The sequence below is a fragment of the Thalia democratica genome, chromosome 8, assembly GCF_965202585.1.
Source record: "Thalia democratica chromosome 8, ktThaDemo2.hap1.1, whole genome shotgun sequence".
Taxonomy (NCBI): domain Eukaryota; kingdom Metazoa; phylum Chordata; class Thaliacea; order Salpida; family Salpidae; genus Thalia; species Thalia democratica.
Window position 1 is genome coordinate 5,456,635 of NC_139172.1, and position 16,042 is coordinate 5,472,676.

The window sequence follows — 16,042 nt, forward strand, 5'->3', positions numbered from 1 at the left end:
GAGATTAACCAATTAGATAAGGTTCTTTCTAAGAAGTTAATCTAGTTGTACTTACAATTTATAGTTCTGTAGTAGGCTACTAGTTAGGGGGAAAACTAGAAACTAATGTCTTATTTAAATTTGTCTTTTTTAAACTCATTTCAGGCCCTAGAAAGTTGGCTGCTAATAGGCCTAGAATATACTACGTTTATAATAAGTAGTAGACTTTGTTTAAATACTTAACTTAAAGTTTCTTTAATAAGATTTTAAACTGTTTCTGGCTTCTTGGTCACCATCTACTAAATTTAGAAATTTTAATGGAGGTTTAGGTATTTATGAAAGTCCGTCTCCATGCTCAATGGTCGTAAAACTTCTTAGGGTGTTTGTTTGGTCGTATATGTAACGCAGACCTTGCAGTTAACTGGCTATAGTGCGCTAACATATCTATATAATTTAAAGCTTAGTTAGATCGAATAACAACTACGTTATTTAATGTGTTTTTTACCTCAGTTTTGGTCATTACTAAAATAATAGCAAAACGTAATTAAAAAATAAAATGTTAAAAGAGCAACTGAGTTATTTTATAATATTTATCTTAAGTGTACTTATACCATTGTCTTAAAACATGCTTACAAGCAATTTCGATTTATTTCTTAAAACAAAAAAAGTTTTTTTACTTTAATATAATAGGTTATGTAAAAAAAATATTTTTTTTATTTGGTGGAGATATAAATTAAAACTTTTCTTGAAAAAATTTATACAAAGTTTATATATTTTTTATGATAATTACTAACTCACTTTTGATTTTCTTACTTAATAAAGACAATATTATTTTAACTGCCAAGGAGAATATGCTTTTTATGCAAAACTAATAGGGCGTAACAATTAGACTGCACAATAGTAAAAACAATATAATTTGAATTACAATGATTAAGTTTTAAACCAATTATTTTAACTTCAATGAAATTGTTCATGTGTCATGTAACTAAAAGTATCAAATAATTTTTTATTCCAAATTTTTTAAACTTAATACTATTTTCTACAGAGATAAAATTTGAACAACTCAACTTTGTAGCCTCACACAGTCTATATATATTTTTGTTTTAATTTTATTTTAGAAAAAACATCAGCCTTACTTCCCTCTACATAAATAAACGTTGTTTAAAGTTCAAGCTATTTATTAAAAAAAAATTCTTGACTTAAAATCAAACAGTAATAAAATGAAATTTATATCAACAAATGATGAATTTTGTTAATTTAAAGTATGCAAACTAAATGATAAAAAAGTGCAATCTTTTTTCAACACATTTTGCTAAAATTAACTACAGAAACTAAAGGGCACCACTGTATCTCTCCACCCCTAGACTTTGATTTTTAAAAACATCTTTGCATTTTTCTTGTAGCCCCTATACTTACTTTGTAATTTTATTGTATAACCATTTGTGACTTAGTCCTAATATTATTATTGATGAAGTTGATAACAAATCAAAATGTGAAAAACTTTGAGATCAACAGATGAGTAGAATTTGAGACTGATGTTTTCTTACAGTTCAATGTTCTTAATTTGGGCTTATATGTTAAAATTGCTATCACATAAACTTTACAGGTTGTTAGATAATTTAAATACAAAAGGACTAATGAAAAATAAATTAAACTTTTAGTTTAAGCTTTAAGTGAAACAGAGAATTACAGAAGCAAATAATTTTTTATGACAGAATGAATAAAGAGATCTTATTTTATAGAGTTTTATCTGAGCTATCAAACATTTTTAACCGCTTGAAAAAATTCAAAGTGTTTTATGAGATATGAGTAGTCAAAGTTGGTGACCTCAATAGGTTTTTAATGGAAGGCACAAACTATAAACACAAAATAAGACCATTTCACAAAAAATCTATCTCCTCCTTCATTTTTTAAGCAATCTTCTTCAAAGTTTCACAGAAAGTTTATTATCAAATATTAAATTTTAAAAAAGATAGAATGTAGGAATTAATAAAATTTTTAATAAAAAAAAACCACCTATTTTTTTTGTTTTTTTTATCAAAAATTTAAATTTTTTAATATTTTTAAAATTCAAACATTCAAAGTCTTCTAAACTATAAAAGGAACGTTTCCTGAAAATTTGAGGTCTCTATCTTAAAAAATGAAGGAGAAGATAGGTTTTTAGTAATTTTTTAAATTTTCAAGAAAATTGACTCCAAAAATTTTGCGGTCCATATGTTTGTTTTGGAAACTTTTTATAAAAAGCACAATATCTCAAAAGTTAAATAATATTTTTTAATTCTATAAAAACTGGCTTGTAGTTTGTACTTAAAGCTTTCATACAAGATCCAATGTTATTTTTAGTAAAAAAAAATGTTGGACCCCCCTATGCCCTTAATAAATTGATTCAAAAATACCAGATTAATTAGCATCCAGCCGGATCCAACTCTTTTGAAATAAGTTCTATTTGGATACAAAACCTTGTCTAAAAGTAGTATTTAGTCAGATCTGGATAACGTTTTTGAATAAAAATCCGGATCTAAAAAGATCCAACTGAATCCGGTAGATCACTTACTCAAAATGCTCTGGCCCGCTGAGCACTATTTTTTTTTGGATCTGGCCCGTCAATTATTTACGTTGCCCACCCCTAACTTAGACTGATTATTTTGCATAAGAGTGATAACTTGTGTGATACAACTCAATTCTTATTTAAGTTGTTGATTTAGAATCTTTAAGACAAAACCTTTCTTACTTAGTTTATATTATTATTATTAGGTCAGACCTAATGAGTGGTTTTCTTTTTTTCTAGTTTATGTTTTCTCGTTTCACCTTAAATACTTTAATTCATCTCATTGACAAGTGAATAATTTATGAGATTAAGTTATAAAAATATTCTGACAAACTAGAATAGACTTATTTGTATTTAGTTGAATTTTTAAATCAATTTTTATCAATTTTTTTTACATTAATGTTAACTGAATTAAAAACTGTTCAAGTTTAAAACTTAGAAAAAATTTCAAAACCAAAAATGATTTTTTTATGTACATCATGCACTAATTTTTAGTACAAATATTCTAAATGTTCAAAATTTGAAAATAATTTTTTAAGTTTTCTTGAAAATCTAATTTAAGATAAATTTCAATTGTCTTTCAAGTTACCTTAAAAACTTTAACAAGTTTCCATAAAAACCACTTAAAAAGTTTTTTGTCACTTGTTTTTGTTTAATTGAAAATTTTTACTTGGAATTAAGCCAATATTATATTTAAAATGTTTATTTTTTCTAAGGCAAGTTGTATTCTGTTATTTTAGTAATCAGAAAATTTATTAGGTAAATTTAAATCATAAATTTCAGAATTATTAAATTTGATACTAAATTGTTCACAAGATGCCAGGTGAGCTGTTTTTAATACATTTAGTTTAAAAAAAATGTAAATTTAGTTAAATAGTTGATTGTTTGATTATATATTTACTGTTTTAATTTTCAAAATATTAGTTAAGTATAATTAAATTATTTACATTTGAAGATTATTTTTTTTTAATGTCTTTAAGTTATAATCAGTCAAAAACTATTTTATCACAACTAATAGTATTATTAAGTTTTTTAGTTGGTTAATTTTTTTTTAATCTGTAAATTTTTAAATAAGAACTAATTTGTATACTTTTTTTATGTGGAATTTCAAAAACAACAAAAAAGATTCAAAGGTAAGTTTTGTTTGTATTAAATCAATTGTATTACTAACATTTGATACAGTAAAAATAGTGTTAATTTAACATATTTATAATTTTAATTTATGTGAATAGCAAACATCAGATGGTTACGTTGGCTTTGCTAATCTTCCCAACCAAGTTCACAGAAAGTCTGTCAAAAAAGGATTCGAGTTCACTTTGATGGTTGCAGGTATTAGTAGTCTGTCAATTGTTTTAAAGACAAAATAAGCTATTGTTTTTGTCGTTTTTAAATTTATATACATGTATATTTATAGTTAGGATGAATGGTACGAGGTATTTTTTATTTTTTAGATTAGAGTTAGACAGTTTTTGATATTTTAAAAAACACAAGTTAGTTAAACAACTATTAGACGGTACCTATTATCTATTACTTAAGCAACTATTAGACAATACCTTACTGTATAGAACATTTAATAAAAACACACATTTACAAGACAGTGACAACCTTAATTTTGAACTTCATCTCAAATTGGCTTAAAGAAAATAAACTTAAATTAAATATAGATAAAACTAGAAGTATTTTATTTCATCCAGTTAAAACAATTTTTTGGAAAAGTATAAAATTTGAAGTTAAATTAGTTGAGAGGTATTTTTGTGTATCCAGGTACTTGAACCAAAAAAAAATTTGAGCAATTTTTTGTTTTTGTTCAATAAACTTCATATTAAAATCTGTTTCAATTCAGTAGAAAATTCTATTTGAATCAGCAAAACTGAAAATGTTTTTAATTTAAGAAAGATCTTTTTTTTTAAGTGATTTTTGTTTTAAGAATTGAAACAGTTTTCTCAATGGTCCTTTTTACCAATCAATTTATATTAAAGTATTAATATTTTATTCTATTAATAACTTAAGTAAACTAATATTATAATATAAGTTTTAAAGATCAATAATCTAACTATAAGTTTTCCACTACACTAGAAAACTACTAGATTATAAAAAAAACACAGGAGAAAAGTTTTTAAGATTGATAAAGTCACAAACAAAAATGAAAATTGTGATATAGTAATTTTGCTTAGTTTTAGAGTATTTATCAAAAATTATAAAGGTTTTAATTAAATATTTTTAAAAATATGTCAATAAAATTCATAATAACAATTAATATTTTTAAACTTGATTCCTACTTTAGTAATTTTATTGATAAACAAAATGCTGCTATGGACTTTGAATAAACACAGTAGACTTTCAATTCTGTTAACTAGATATAATAAACTGCATAGTATAATAACAAGCATTTATTTAAATAGAAACTAAATTTCATAAAATAAAACTTAAAAGACATGATATAGCGTATATATTTCAATCAACCAGTTCACATACTCTAGCAGTCTAGCTTTTAAAAACATGTGGACTGTAAATAACTAAAAAAAAACACTAGATTGTTAAGTAAAAAACCTTCAGTTATTTGTGTTTGTGCAATAAAAAAAAATCATTTGGAAGGAATTTAAAAAAAAAATTACATAAATTTTATAAAAAAATGAACAAAAAAAAGTTTCTTTATTGTTTTTTGGTCATAAAATTTAGCTTTTGTTCTGACAGAATTTTCTAAATATGCAAGGAACATTTCTTAAAGGTTTGAGGTCTTGAAAAAAATAGGAGAAGATGAATTTTTAGCGCAGTAGTCTTTTTTTGCTGTTTTAGTTTGCTCCCTCCATAAGGAACATGTTGTGGTCCCCGAATTTGAGTGGCTATATCTCAAAAATTATTTTGAGTTTTAAAATCTGTAAAAAACAACTTTTAGCTTAGTTAAAATTCAAATAAAAAAGACAAATTTTAAAAATGTTAATAAAAAATGGTTTACCCCCTGCTATGCCCTTAACTTTGACTTGTCTATGTTATTTCTATTATGTGAATGTTTTTTATTTAACTATTTTTGATCTTAATAAAAAATTTTGTAGCATCCTGTTCATTTTAAAACTAAAAGCAAATTAAAAATCGTTCAAAAACTTACAAAGGTGAATCTGGTTTGGGGAAGTCCACTCTGGTGAATAGCTTGTTCCTCACCGACTTGTATCCCGACCGCAAGGTTCCCACTGCCGTTCAGAAAATCAAGCAGACGGTCAAAATAGACGCGAGCACTGTTGAGATTGAGGAGAGGGGGGTGAAGCTGCGGCTCACCGTAGTTGATACTCCCGGCTACGGTGATGCCATCAATTGCAAAGACTGGTGAGTTTTAAACTGTGTTTGTAAAATAAATACAGCTGTAGAAAATTAAATGTTTGCTAAGCATTTGTTAACAGTTTATTTTATTTAAAGTTTTTACAGGTTTGTGCGCGTCAGTCTAAGTCATGCTAAATCAGTTTTTTTGAAAAAAGTTGAAAAATGTCAGGCTAAATCAGTTTTTTAATTTAAAAACTTGAGAATATCTGTTTTTCTTAGTTCAAATGCTTGAAAATATTGGATATAAACAATTGAGAAATCTTTTAAAGATCAAATTGAGATGTGAATTTATTTCTAAATCAAGATTTAGTAATTAAAGACAAAATCAGTCAGTATTTGTAAAAATAAATGTTTGAAATCTTGTGTTGAATCTTTAAAAAAATGTTAAGAATCTTTATTATTTAGTTTTGTGTAGATTATATACTTTATAATTATGAAAACTCATAAAATAAATACAGTTTAAACATAAGAGTTCAGTTCAACAACTTATCTGTTCGTTTGAATTTGTTTTCATCAGCTATGTTTTTTAGAGCTTAGTTGGTTAAACTGTTTTAATTTCTAATGTAATAGCTTTATACCAAGTACTTTTTAGATTAAAACTCTAAGCAGTTTATTCATACATTTACTGTTTGTTTAAAGTTATTAGAGATATTCACAACACTAAAACTTAGCTTTAAGATATAAGTACTAAGTTTTGTGGGAGTACAAATTTTAGGTACAATTAATTTTTCTTTACAAGAACAAAATATTAAAGGTTTTTTTTTTAATTTAAGTGTAAGCATTTTAAATCTGATATGACATCAACAACCACTGTATTTATTTAGAGTTTAGGATTTATAATTATGTATCAATTTCAAGTATTAGTCAAAATACTATGTTAATTTTTTTTTACTTATTTTAATACTCGTGTAAGCGTTTCATTTTAAATTTTAATAAAAAACGACAATGCAGTTGTTTTATTATAAATCTTCTGGTTATAATGTTTTTAGTAAGTGCTTAATTAAATTGAACAATTGTATCTAATAATATATATTTAGTTTTTACACTGTTAATTATTTAGATATAATAATTATTTTAAAACTTATTACTGAATTTGTTATGTTAAGGACATAGGAGGGGGGTAAATCACCTTTTTCACAATTTAGTCTTATTTTATTGAGTTGTAACTGAGCTATGAGTTGCTTTTTGCAGAATTTTAAAGCTCAAAATATTTTTTGAGATAAAGTTGGTTTAAGTCGGAGACTACAATAGTTCTAATCAAGACCCCCAAATAAATACCTAAAATGACTTCTAAAAGGGATTTTCCTTACTTTCAAAAAATGTCAGGCTAAATTGGGATCAGTCAGGCTAAATGAAAAAAAAATCGCTCACGATTCCTGTTTTTAAGAAGACTTGTTGGTTAAAGTTTAAAGAAAGATATAGGTTTTTACTAAAAAATTTTTTTTTTGTCTTTGGGATCTAGCTAGGAGATATTTTATATCAAAATTTTTTTTTGAAATACTTCAAAAGTAATAGAATGCTTCTGATAGCTAAGATAAAGCGCTACAAAAGACGATCAACTTGTAAAAAACAATGTGGACCCCACATGGCCTTTTGAAAAATAAATTAGTTACAAAATAAAAATCTTTATCATTTTTGATCAAATTTGCGTATTGATCACTTGATTATATATCACCCTCTATTTCAAAATATTTACTAACTGTGAGATATTCTATATTAGTCATTTTAAAAGCTAACAATGTTTAGTAATAATTATCATGCGGGTATACATGATACAGTTTTAAATTTTCAGTTACAAGCCGATAGTGGAGTACATAGACGCGCAGTTCAACAAGTACCTGCACGACGAGAGTGGGCTGAACAGGAGGCACATTCTGGACAGCAGGGTGCACTCCTGCTTCTACTTCATATCCGCTTCCGGACACGGGTAATCACATGTTTTGATTTCATTACCCGTAGAGAGTCAAATGTTTAAGTGTTGTGTTAAAAAAGCATTAAATTGTTATTGCTATATGTTTTGATTTTACTTATTATACATAACCAGTTAATATCTAAGTATTTTATTAATATCTAAGTATACTAATTTATTTGATTTTATTTCAGTCATAGTAGATCAATTATAATAATAAATGTATGCTACTAGAGTTGTATGTAATAATGTATGAGACATATTTCTAAAAATTTAACTTTTTATGTTAGAGTTGAGGAATGGCATGCAATTAATGAATTTCACTTTTATTAGTTATGTTAAAACAAAAAAAATTGCCAGTAAATAAAATTATTACTGTTTATATGTTTTGAATTATTCATTACTCGTAGAGAGTCAAATGTTTAAGTGTTGTGTTAAAAGAGATTTAAATAAGGTTTATACATGCCGCTTATTTAGAAGTTTGTAAGTAAGTTAGTTGAAAACATTTAAATTTGGATGCTGTTTTAAGTTGAGAAAATAGTTAAAGATTTTTTGAGAAAATAATATTTAACAAAGAAATAAAAGTTTGAAGTGAAATATTATTAAATATTAATAAAACTTGATGCATATGCCTAAAAGTTCAATTTCATGTTGCTTAACTCAAGCTATGGAATAAAAATATTCAATAAGATTTATTATTTTATTATAATTAATCATTTGGTTTACAGTAGGTTAAAAATTAAATTTTAGCTTAATTTGTCAAACAGATAGAAGATAAAAAAGTTTTCAATATTTTGTAAATTTGAGTTGATTAGATAATTAATATTCTTAGTCCAACTATACAAGATCTTGTAATTAAGTTTAAGCGTTTTTAAATCTGTAATAATAAAACATATTCAAAAAAGTAGTTACTGGTGGGCAGAGTAAAGCTGTATATCATAAATTTATTTGAGACAACCTTAATTTTATCAAGCTAAAACTATCAATTTTTTGTTAAAAGCTAATAAATCTTTACTGTAGATTATAATAAACTTAATGGTACAAAACTGATATAAAATCACTAACAATTGTTTCAGAGAGTTTCGTTTTTACGCAAATAAGCAACATGTTGGTACAGAAACATTAAATAAGATGAAACTGATATGTTTATCGTTATGTTCGTTATGATATATTATATAATAAAGTTTATATTTTTATTGTTTTATTTTACACAATGTTTAGTTATTTTCAGTTTTTTAATATAGTTATCTAAAGTGATATTCAGGGTAGTCACAAAGTCAGAAAAAACAGAAAAACGAAAAGAAAAAGACATAAATCAGGAATAGTCATTAAATTTGAAATAGACATGTTTTTTATAAGAAATTTAATTTAAATACTAAAAACGGTATTTTTCTAAATTAAAAAAGTTGTGAATGATGCAATCGAAGTAAGATGATAGAATTCAGCAAAAAAACTGTCGTTTTGACCTGTATTAAAATAAGATCAAAAACTTAACATAATGCCAAGTCTTTAGTGATGTATTTTTGAATCGGTTTAATAATTTTATTAAAAAAAGTCCGGAAAAGTCGGGAATTTTTTTTCAGCTTGATCTACGGAAACCCTGAAGTATGTAAATTAAAAATAATTGTAGCTGGTTTCAGTTAAATTTTCTTAAAACAAACCAACGGTAAATGAAATAGTACTAATATATTATAAATTTAGATTAATTAAACCTAAGTGCATGGAAAAAATTAAAGAGATATTTTTCTAACGAACCGAAGTATCATCAAATAGTTACCCATTATTTATTTTCAGTTTGAAGATAGTTGTAGCTAGTTTTAGTTAAGTTTTCCTAAAATTAACTACCTGAAAATAAAAATTTCCTAACAGTTTAGATCGATTTTATGATGAGTACAACAAAAAATTAAAGGAATATTTTTTTGTTGCATCAAAATATCGTCAAATAGTCTCATTATTTAATTACTATTATTCAGTTAGATTAATTAAACCTCAAGTACATGGAAAAAATTAAAGAAATATTTTTTTTAATGCATTAAAATATCGTCAAACAGACGCGTTATTTATTAATTTTAAATCTTTTTTTTCTTATTTTATTAATTATCCAGTTTGAAGCCGCTGGACGTGGAGTTCATGAAGGCGGTGCACGACAAGGTGAACATCGTGCCGGTCATCGCCAAGTCCGACACGCTGACCAGGCAGGAGGTGCGCAGGCTGAAGAAGAAGATCTTGCGGGAAATCGAGGAAAACCAGATAAACATCTACCACCTCCCAGAAGCAGACGACGACGAAGACGAGGAGTTCAAAGAGCAGACCCGCCAGCTGAAAGTTTGAATTTTTGTTGTAATGCTTAAGTTGATAGCACACAAGTTTTCTTCATGATTAAAAATAGTACCCGCAACCTAAAAGCTAATTGAATTTATGTGATTGTGTCAATTTTCTGATGTAACGCAATGCTTAGTAACTTGTCTAATTTTTTTGTATATGGCGAAAGTAATTGTTTATTTATTTTCTTGAAAACGACCTTCAATCAATATTCGTTCAGTTACTTTTTAAGTTTTACTATTTAAAATATAGTTTCTGTAATACTAAATGCTCCAAAATCAAGTAAAAATAATTTTAAAGTTATCTATGACCAAAACTAAATGTTCTTAGATGGTTTTAAATATGATAAACTTCTATAAAAGTAAATGAGTTTTTTACCATAAAAATCAAACTTACCCCCTTATAAGTTTAAACTCAAATTCAATGCTTAATTACTCAAATTTAGAAAATAAATATAATTTATTGTAAAAAGTAACATGACGCAAGTATTGTAAAACCATTTCAAGTACAGACCATGTGATAAATAAAAAACTGTACGAATGCCACCATGCTTGATTTTGATTACATTCATTGTGTTCGCTTGAATTTATTGATAAACTTTAAAGCTTACATATAACAAAAAAAAAAACGCATTTCACAAAATTTCAAACATTAAAACCACATTGTTTGTTAATGCAGGAAAGCATCCCGTTCGCAATAGTGGGCAGCACGCAGATGATAGAAGTAAAGGGGAAGTCGGTTCGCGGGCGTCTGTACCCGTGGGGCGTTGTCGAAGTGGAAAATCCCGAGCATTGCGATTTTCTCAAGCTGCGCACCATGCTAATGTGAGTTAAAAAAAAAACATTTAAACATTTGTAAAGAATGTTTAAACAAAGAAGTTTTTTCAATGTACATTTTTGTTATGTTTTAGATTAATTGGTATATTTAAAAATGTTTATACATTAACATTATTTATAACAGTTTAGTTTTAATACTTTCAATAATTTAAGTATTAGTTTAGAAAAAATAAATTTAAGTGAGTTTTTGAAATTAAAAAATAAAAACATACTTTTTACATCTGTTGAAATATTATAAAAATGTTGCTGTGCGTGCAATTACTTATACCAAAGCATTTTTTTTTATAGTAAGCACTCGCTTGGTAGTTTTTTCGTAAAGAAAGTTTAAACAAAGAAAGTTTTTTAATGTACATTTTTGTTATGTTTTAGATTTAGACTAATTGGTATATTTAAAAATGTTTATACAGTAGTTATAAGAGTTTGGTTTTTTAATACTTTCAATATTTAAAGTAAGAGTTTTCAAAAATACTTTCAAGTTATTAGATCCTGCATTTTTTTTCTTTAAATAAATATTTAAACTTTTAATTAGTTTTCATGCCAAGTGTAATTTGTATGAGCTCAAAAGCACTTAAATCTAGCTATTTTTTTCATTTAGACCACTTTATCGTTTTATTTTTTACTCACTTATGGTATGTAAGTAAACAGTTTACTTTTTACAGGTAAATTTTTTAAACAAGTACTGCTTAATTATTACAAAGATAGTTTTTTATTTTCTTAACATTCATAATTAACACCTATTGCATTTCTCATTACTTTTCGATCAGTTGTAATTATTACCACATTCAATGAATAAGACTGATTACAAATATGAATTTGGCAACTATAAATCATCACTAAAAAGTATTTTTGAAATGGAAACTTAGTGTTTTTGCATTGAAATATTTAGTTCTCCAAGTTTTAATGTTAATGTGGGGTATCTTAGTTTTGTTTACAATAAAATAAAAATAATTGTCAAACACTTATACATACTTAACTGTTTTAGAAAATGACAATTTAGGGATTTTTGTTTAGTTGCAAACTTCAAAATAATTTTTACCGCTACTTATGTATTTACAAGTGTTTTTTACATAAAAAACCATCGAAAATTTACAAGCATGCATTGAAATTTAAAGTTAAGTTATCAGCCTATACTCGAACAACGTTCACTTAATCCTAAAGTATGCCATTATTATTTCTTTTCCTTTTATTTGTTTTCGATAACAATTTAGATGTGAAGACAAATGCTTTTTATTTTACAATTCGTTACAGAATTTTCAAAAAAACCTGAAACCCTGGAAAAACCTGGAGTTTGACAATTTAGGCAAAAATAAACCTGGAAAACCTAAAATTTTTGAAATTTTAGAAAAACTTGAAAATCCCAGAATTTCGAACAAACATCACTAAAAAACTTGGAAAAACCTGGAATTTTAAATAATTTTTACATGTAAAGTGATGAAATTTTGATTTAACACAAAAAAGTATCATATGGATAACTTTTTTGTTATAATTAATTTTTTTTAAAGTATACATTTTATATTTTAAGTAGCTTTACAATGTTGTTTTTACCAAAATGAATTTTTACCAAAATTTAATTTTGTACCAAAAATGAACCCAAAAGTTTTCAAAAACCTCGAAGAAACTCAAAAATCTTGGAATAAGTTTCTCAAAAACCTTTGGCAAACCTGTAGTTATTTATTTTAATTAAGTACTACTTTCGAAAACAACCTACAGTCAATTAAAACAGATTTTAAATATTAAAATTTACTTAAATATAACACATCCATCAAATTAAATTTTCGTAACGATGCTTTCTCTCATCGCTTAAAATTAAAAACACGCCGTTCGACTGGAAAAAAGGAGAAAATATTCCTGCCAATTTATAGTTTTACGGATATCATATTCGCGAATTATGGCTTTATATGAAGAAAATAGTGGCGTTTCAAACAGTGATGATTAGGCTGGTTATAGAGAAATTTGCTCCAAATTGCGAATGACGTTATCGCGATTTAACGGTTGGATGCGGACAAATTATTCGAAAATTCATGTTGCGCATTTCGACATTTTTGCTTGAAATTGTTGTAAATAAAATATTTATGATTTACTGCACGTTTTAAATGACGATAACTGTTTGTTTTTATGTTTTACAACAATTGAACTAATATATGCACGATCTGGCTACGATGATATGTATAATTTTTTGCTTCATGTTGTTTTTAAAAACCGACTCTGAACCAGAGATATGCATTTTTTTTACTTGTACGTTAAAGCAAACTTTTTTATACCATTCCTCAGTAAATTTGTTAAAACAAAAATAATTATCTAAAGCAAATAAATAATTGTTTTTACGTTGTTAAAGTAGAAATACCAGTTAAGGCTAATTAAATAAGAATGAATATAATAAATTACTGATTTACGTTAAATAAGTTGTACTACTATTTTTTACCCATAACTGACAACCTTGACCAAAAATTTTAAGTTTATTTATTTATTTTAATAATATAAAAAGTCTAAGATTATATATTAAATTAATGGTAGTCCCAGTGTAAGAAAAACTAATTAATTTCAAAAAATGTTTAAATTGATTTATTCGTTACTGTGTGTACCCAGCAAATGTACGTATTTGCTGCTGAAATATTAATGTGTTAAATTAAAATCTTAATATGTAATGCTATAAAATGTTACTTTATTACATATTACATAAAGTTTTTTAATGTGCATTTATTTTATGGTAAACACTCGTTTGGTAGTTTGTTATATTAAATAAAGTTTTTAAATATATATTTTTTAGTACATTTTAGACTAAAATAAGTTATAGAATTTTAAATAAGTATTTACAATATGACCTCTACCAAATTAGTTATCTTTATACAAGCTGAAAATTTTTTCTTTAAACTGGTTAACACAGCTGTACAAATTATACACTTTTGTAGTTTAATTTTTTGTAGTTATGAATTAAATTAGCACTTTTTCTAACATTTTTATTGATTTTTTTTCATTAAATATCTTTATTTATTATTTTATTAATTATGATGTTATTGTTACCTGTCTTAATTTAAACTGATCATAAACATAAAAAAACCGGCTCGTGAAAATAGATATTTAGATGTTTAAGAAAATTAAAAATTAATTCATATATACTTTTCACAACAGAACGCATTTAGTTTTATCAACAAATCAGGTTTTATATATATAATATTATAATACATTCTAATTTGTTTGATATTTAAAAAAAGTTGACCACATATACTTTATACAACAGAACGCACATGCAGGACTTGCAAGAAGTCACTCACGATCTGCACTACGAAAATTTCAGGGCTCAGCGGCTCAAGCAATCCGGGTAATTGTTTTTCTTTGTTAATAAACATCGAGTATTTTTTCTACAATTGAATAAAGTTATAGCAAAATATTTACCAAACAAGTCCTCTTATATAGTTTTGATCCAGGTTGTTGTGTATAAGATTTATCGAAGTTTTTTTATTATACATTTTTTATGATAACGTGTTATGGTAAACACGCAGTTTATTCAAATAAAGTTTTAAGTTCAATCCTTTCATAATAACTACAAAAATTCGGCAAGACCCATCTATTATCAAAAAAAAAATTATTTTTAAACACTGTATATAAAAAAATGTAAGCGTTACAAACTATACAAAAGTATGTTAACAAATAGTTTGCACTCTGTAGAGTTAATAGTTGTTTGTAAATAATTAATAATTGTATTTCTTTGTATTATATGTAGTATAGTTTTTAATTAATACACAATTATTTATTAACAGCGGAAGGCCTCCAGTCGTTCAAGATGAGACTATGTCTGCTCTACAGGCCAAAGATGAACAGGTGATTTGATTACTATTTTCATTTGAAACTTCATGTTGCTTAATTAAGAAGCTATTGGTTTATTTATTGCTAAGTAGATTAATTTCAAAATAGTTATTGTTAAAACAATTTTCAAGCTCACAATTATTAATAATAAAATGTTAACAATACTATTTGATTCCGACTATACACAGTTAAGTGAAAGGAAACAAAGCTAGGAAGCTAATTTTTTTGTGCTGTCTATTTATGTGATTTCCCAACGTCAAAAAATATACTAAGCGAAATTTTGAAATACTTACGTTTTTGAGGGGCAACACATGTACCCTATAGAACATTATTATTAACAATATTATTTGGTTAATCTTCAAACTTTAAAAAAAAAATTAAAAACTCAGGATTTTTATTAAGATAAACTTTATCTTTATTTATTCCAAGTTTGTAATAATGTTATTTGCAATCAACTAAAACCGAATAAATTTTAATTTAGTATATTTATCAAAGCATACTGAGTTTTTCCTTAACAAAATATATATACAATACAGATTCGTCGCATGCAGGAGATGGTTGATAAAATGCAAGCTCAGATGAAGCTGCAGCAACAAAAATCACCTCCCAAGTCCCATAAAGTTTAAATATTTTCATCCTTTTTATTCGAGCTACCATAACAGTCGTTATATACAAAAGTAAACTAACGTTAAATTTTCACTATCAAGCAAAATTATGTTGCGCTTATTATATTGTTTAACAAATAGTTTCAAAGTTTATTACTCAAAAATTTAATCTTTTGTTTTATTCAATATATTAATGTAAAGTTACTAAAGTAAAGTTAAAGAAATATATATATATATATATATGTATATGTATACAAATCACTAAGCTAGCTATCACTATTGCTTATTTTCAGCTTATTAATGTGTCTTCGGTCTTTGTTGTATGTACTAACGGAAAATTTGTTACTTGTTACTTATTTTATACCTTGTTTTATTAACAATTTTATACGTAAAATTATTTGTTTTTTTGTGTATATATCGGAATAAACACGAAAAAAAAAAGTTGAATGGTTAAAAATTTTGTTCAAATTATTAATACAAAAGTTACTACAAAATTATTAATTTATTCAATTAATATTATTCCTGTACTCAATTCCTAAATGTATACTAGATTACTTAGTGAAAAAGAATGAAACTATTTAGGAATTAAGTATATTTAGGAAGTATACATTTAGGAATTGAGTACAGTTTTAGTAACCATTAGTTGTGTAAATGTGTTTTCAATATAAAGAACAACATTTTTAAATTAACTATTTAGTGTACATTTCAAGTGTTTAGTCTAGTA

General features: G+C 25.5%; 1 protein-coding gene across 2 annotated transcripts; it reads left to right on the forward strand.

Annotated features, from left to right (window-relative positions):
- The first annotated feature begins 3,315 nt into the window (after nt 1-3,315).
- On the forward strand, nt 3,316-15,746 carry LOC145842061 (septin-2-like). Of its 2 annotated transcripts, none has more exons than XM_082949426.1 (9): nt 3,316-3,350; nt 3,760-3,856; nt 5,638-5,848; nt 7,635-7,769; nt 9,857-10,076; nt 10,752-10,897; nt 14,148-14,228; nt 14,668-14,728; nt 15,250-15,746. In XM_082949426.1, exons 2-9 carry the CDS (start codon nt 3,847-3,849, stop codon nt 15,337-15,339), a joined length of 954 nt encoding a protein of 317 aa, XP_082805552.1. In that variant the 5' UTR covers nt 3,316-3,350; nt 3,760-3,846; the 3' UTR covers nt 15,340-15,746. The 2 variants fall into 2 exon arrangements, with proteins under 2 accessions (XP_082805552.1, XP_082805550.1); XM_082949424.1 differs by lacking the exon at nt 3,316-3,350 and adding an exon at nt 3,610-3,660.
- The last annotated feature ends 296 nt before the right edge of the window (nt 15,747-16,042 follow it).

Bases quoted from the DNA above. Each gene is read 5' to 3' on its own strand.
- LOC145842061 (XM_082949424.1), top strand. From the start codon at position 3,625: ATGTGGAATTTCAAAAACAACAAAAAAGATTCAAAG. The intron at 7,770-9,856 runs GTAATCACATGT...TTAATTATCCAG, and splicing joins ATATCCGCTTCCGGACACGG to TTTGAAGCCGCTGGACGTGG. The intron at 14,729-15,249 runs GTGATTTGATTA...TATACAATACAG, and splicing joins TACAGGCCAAAGATGAACAG to ATTCGTCGCATGCAGGAGAT.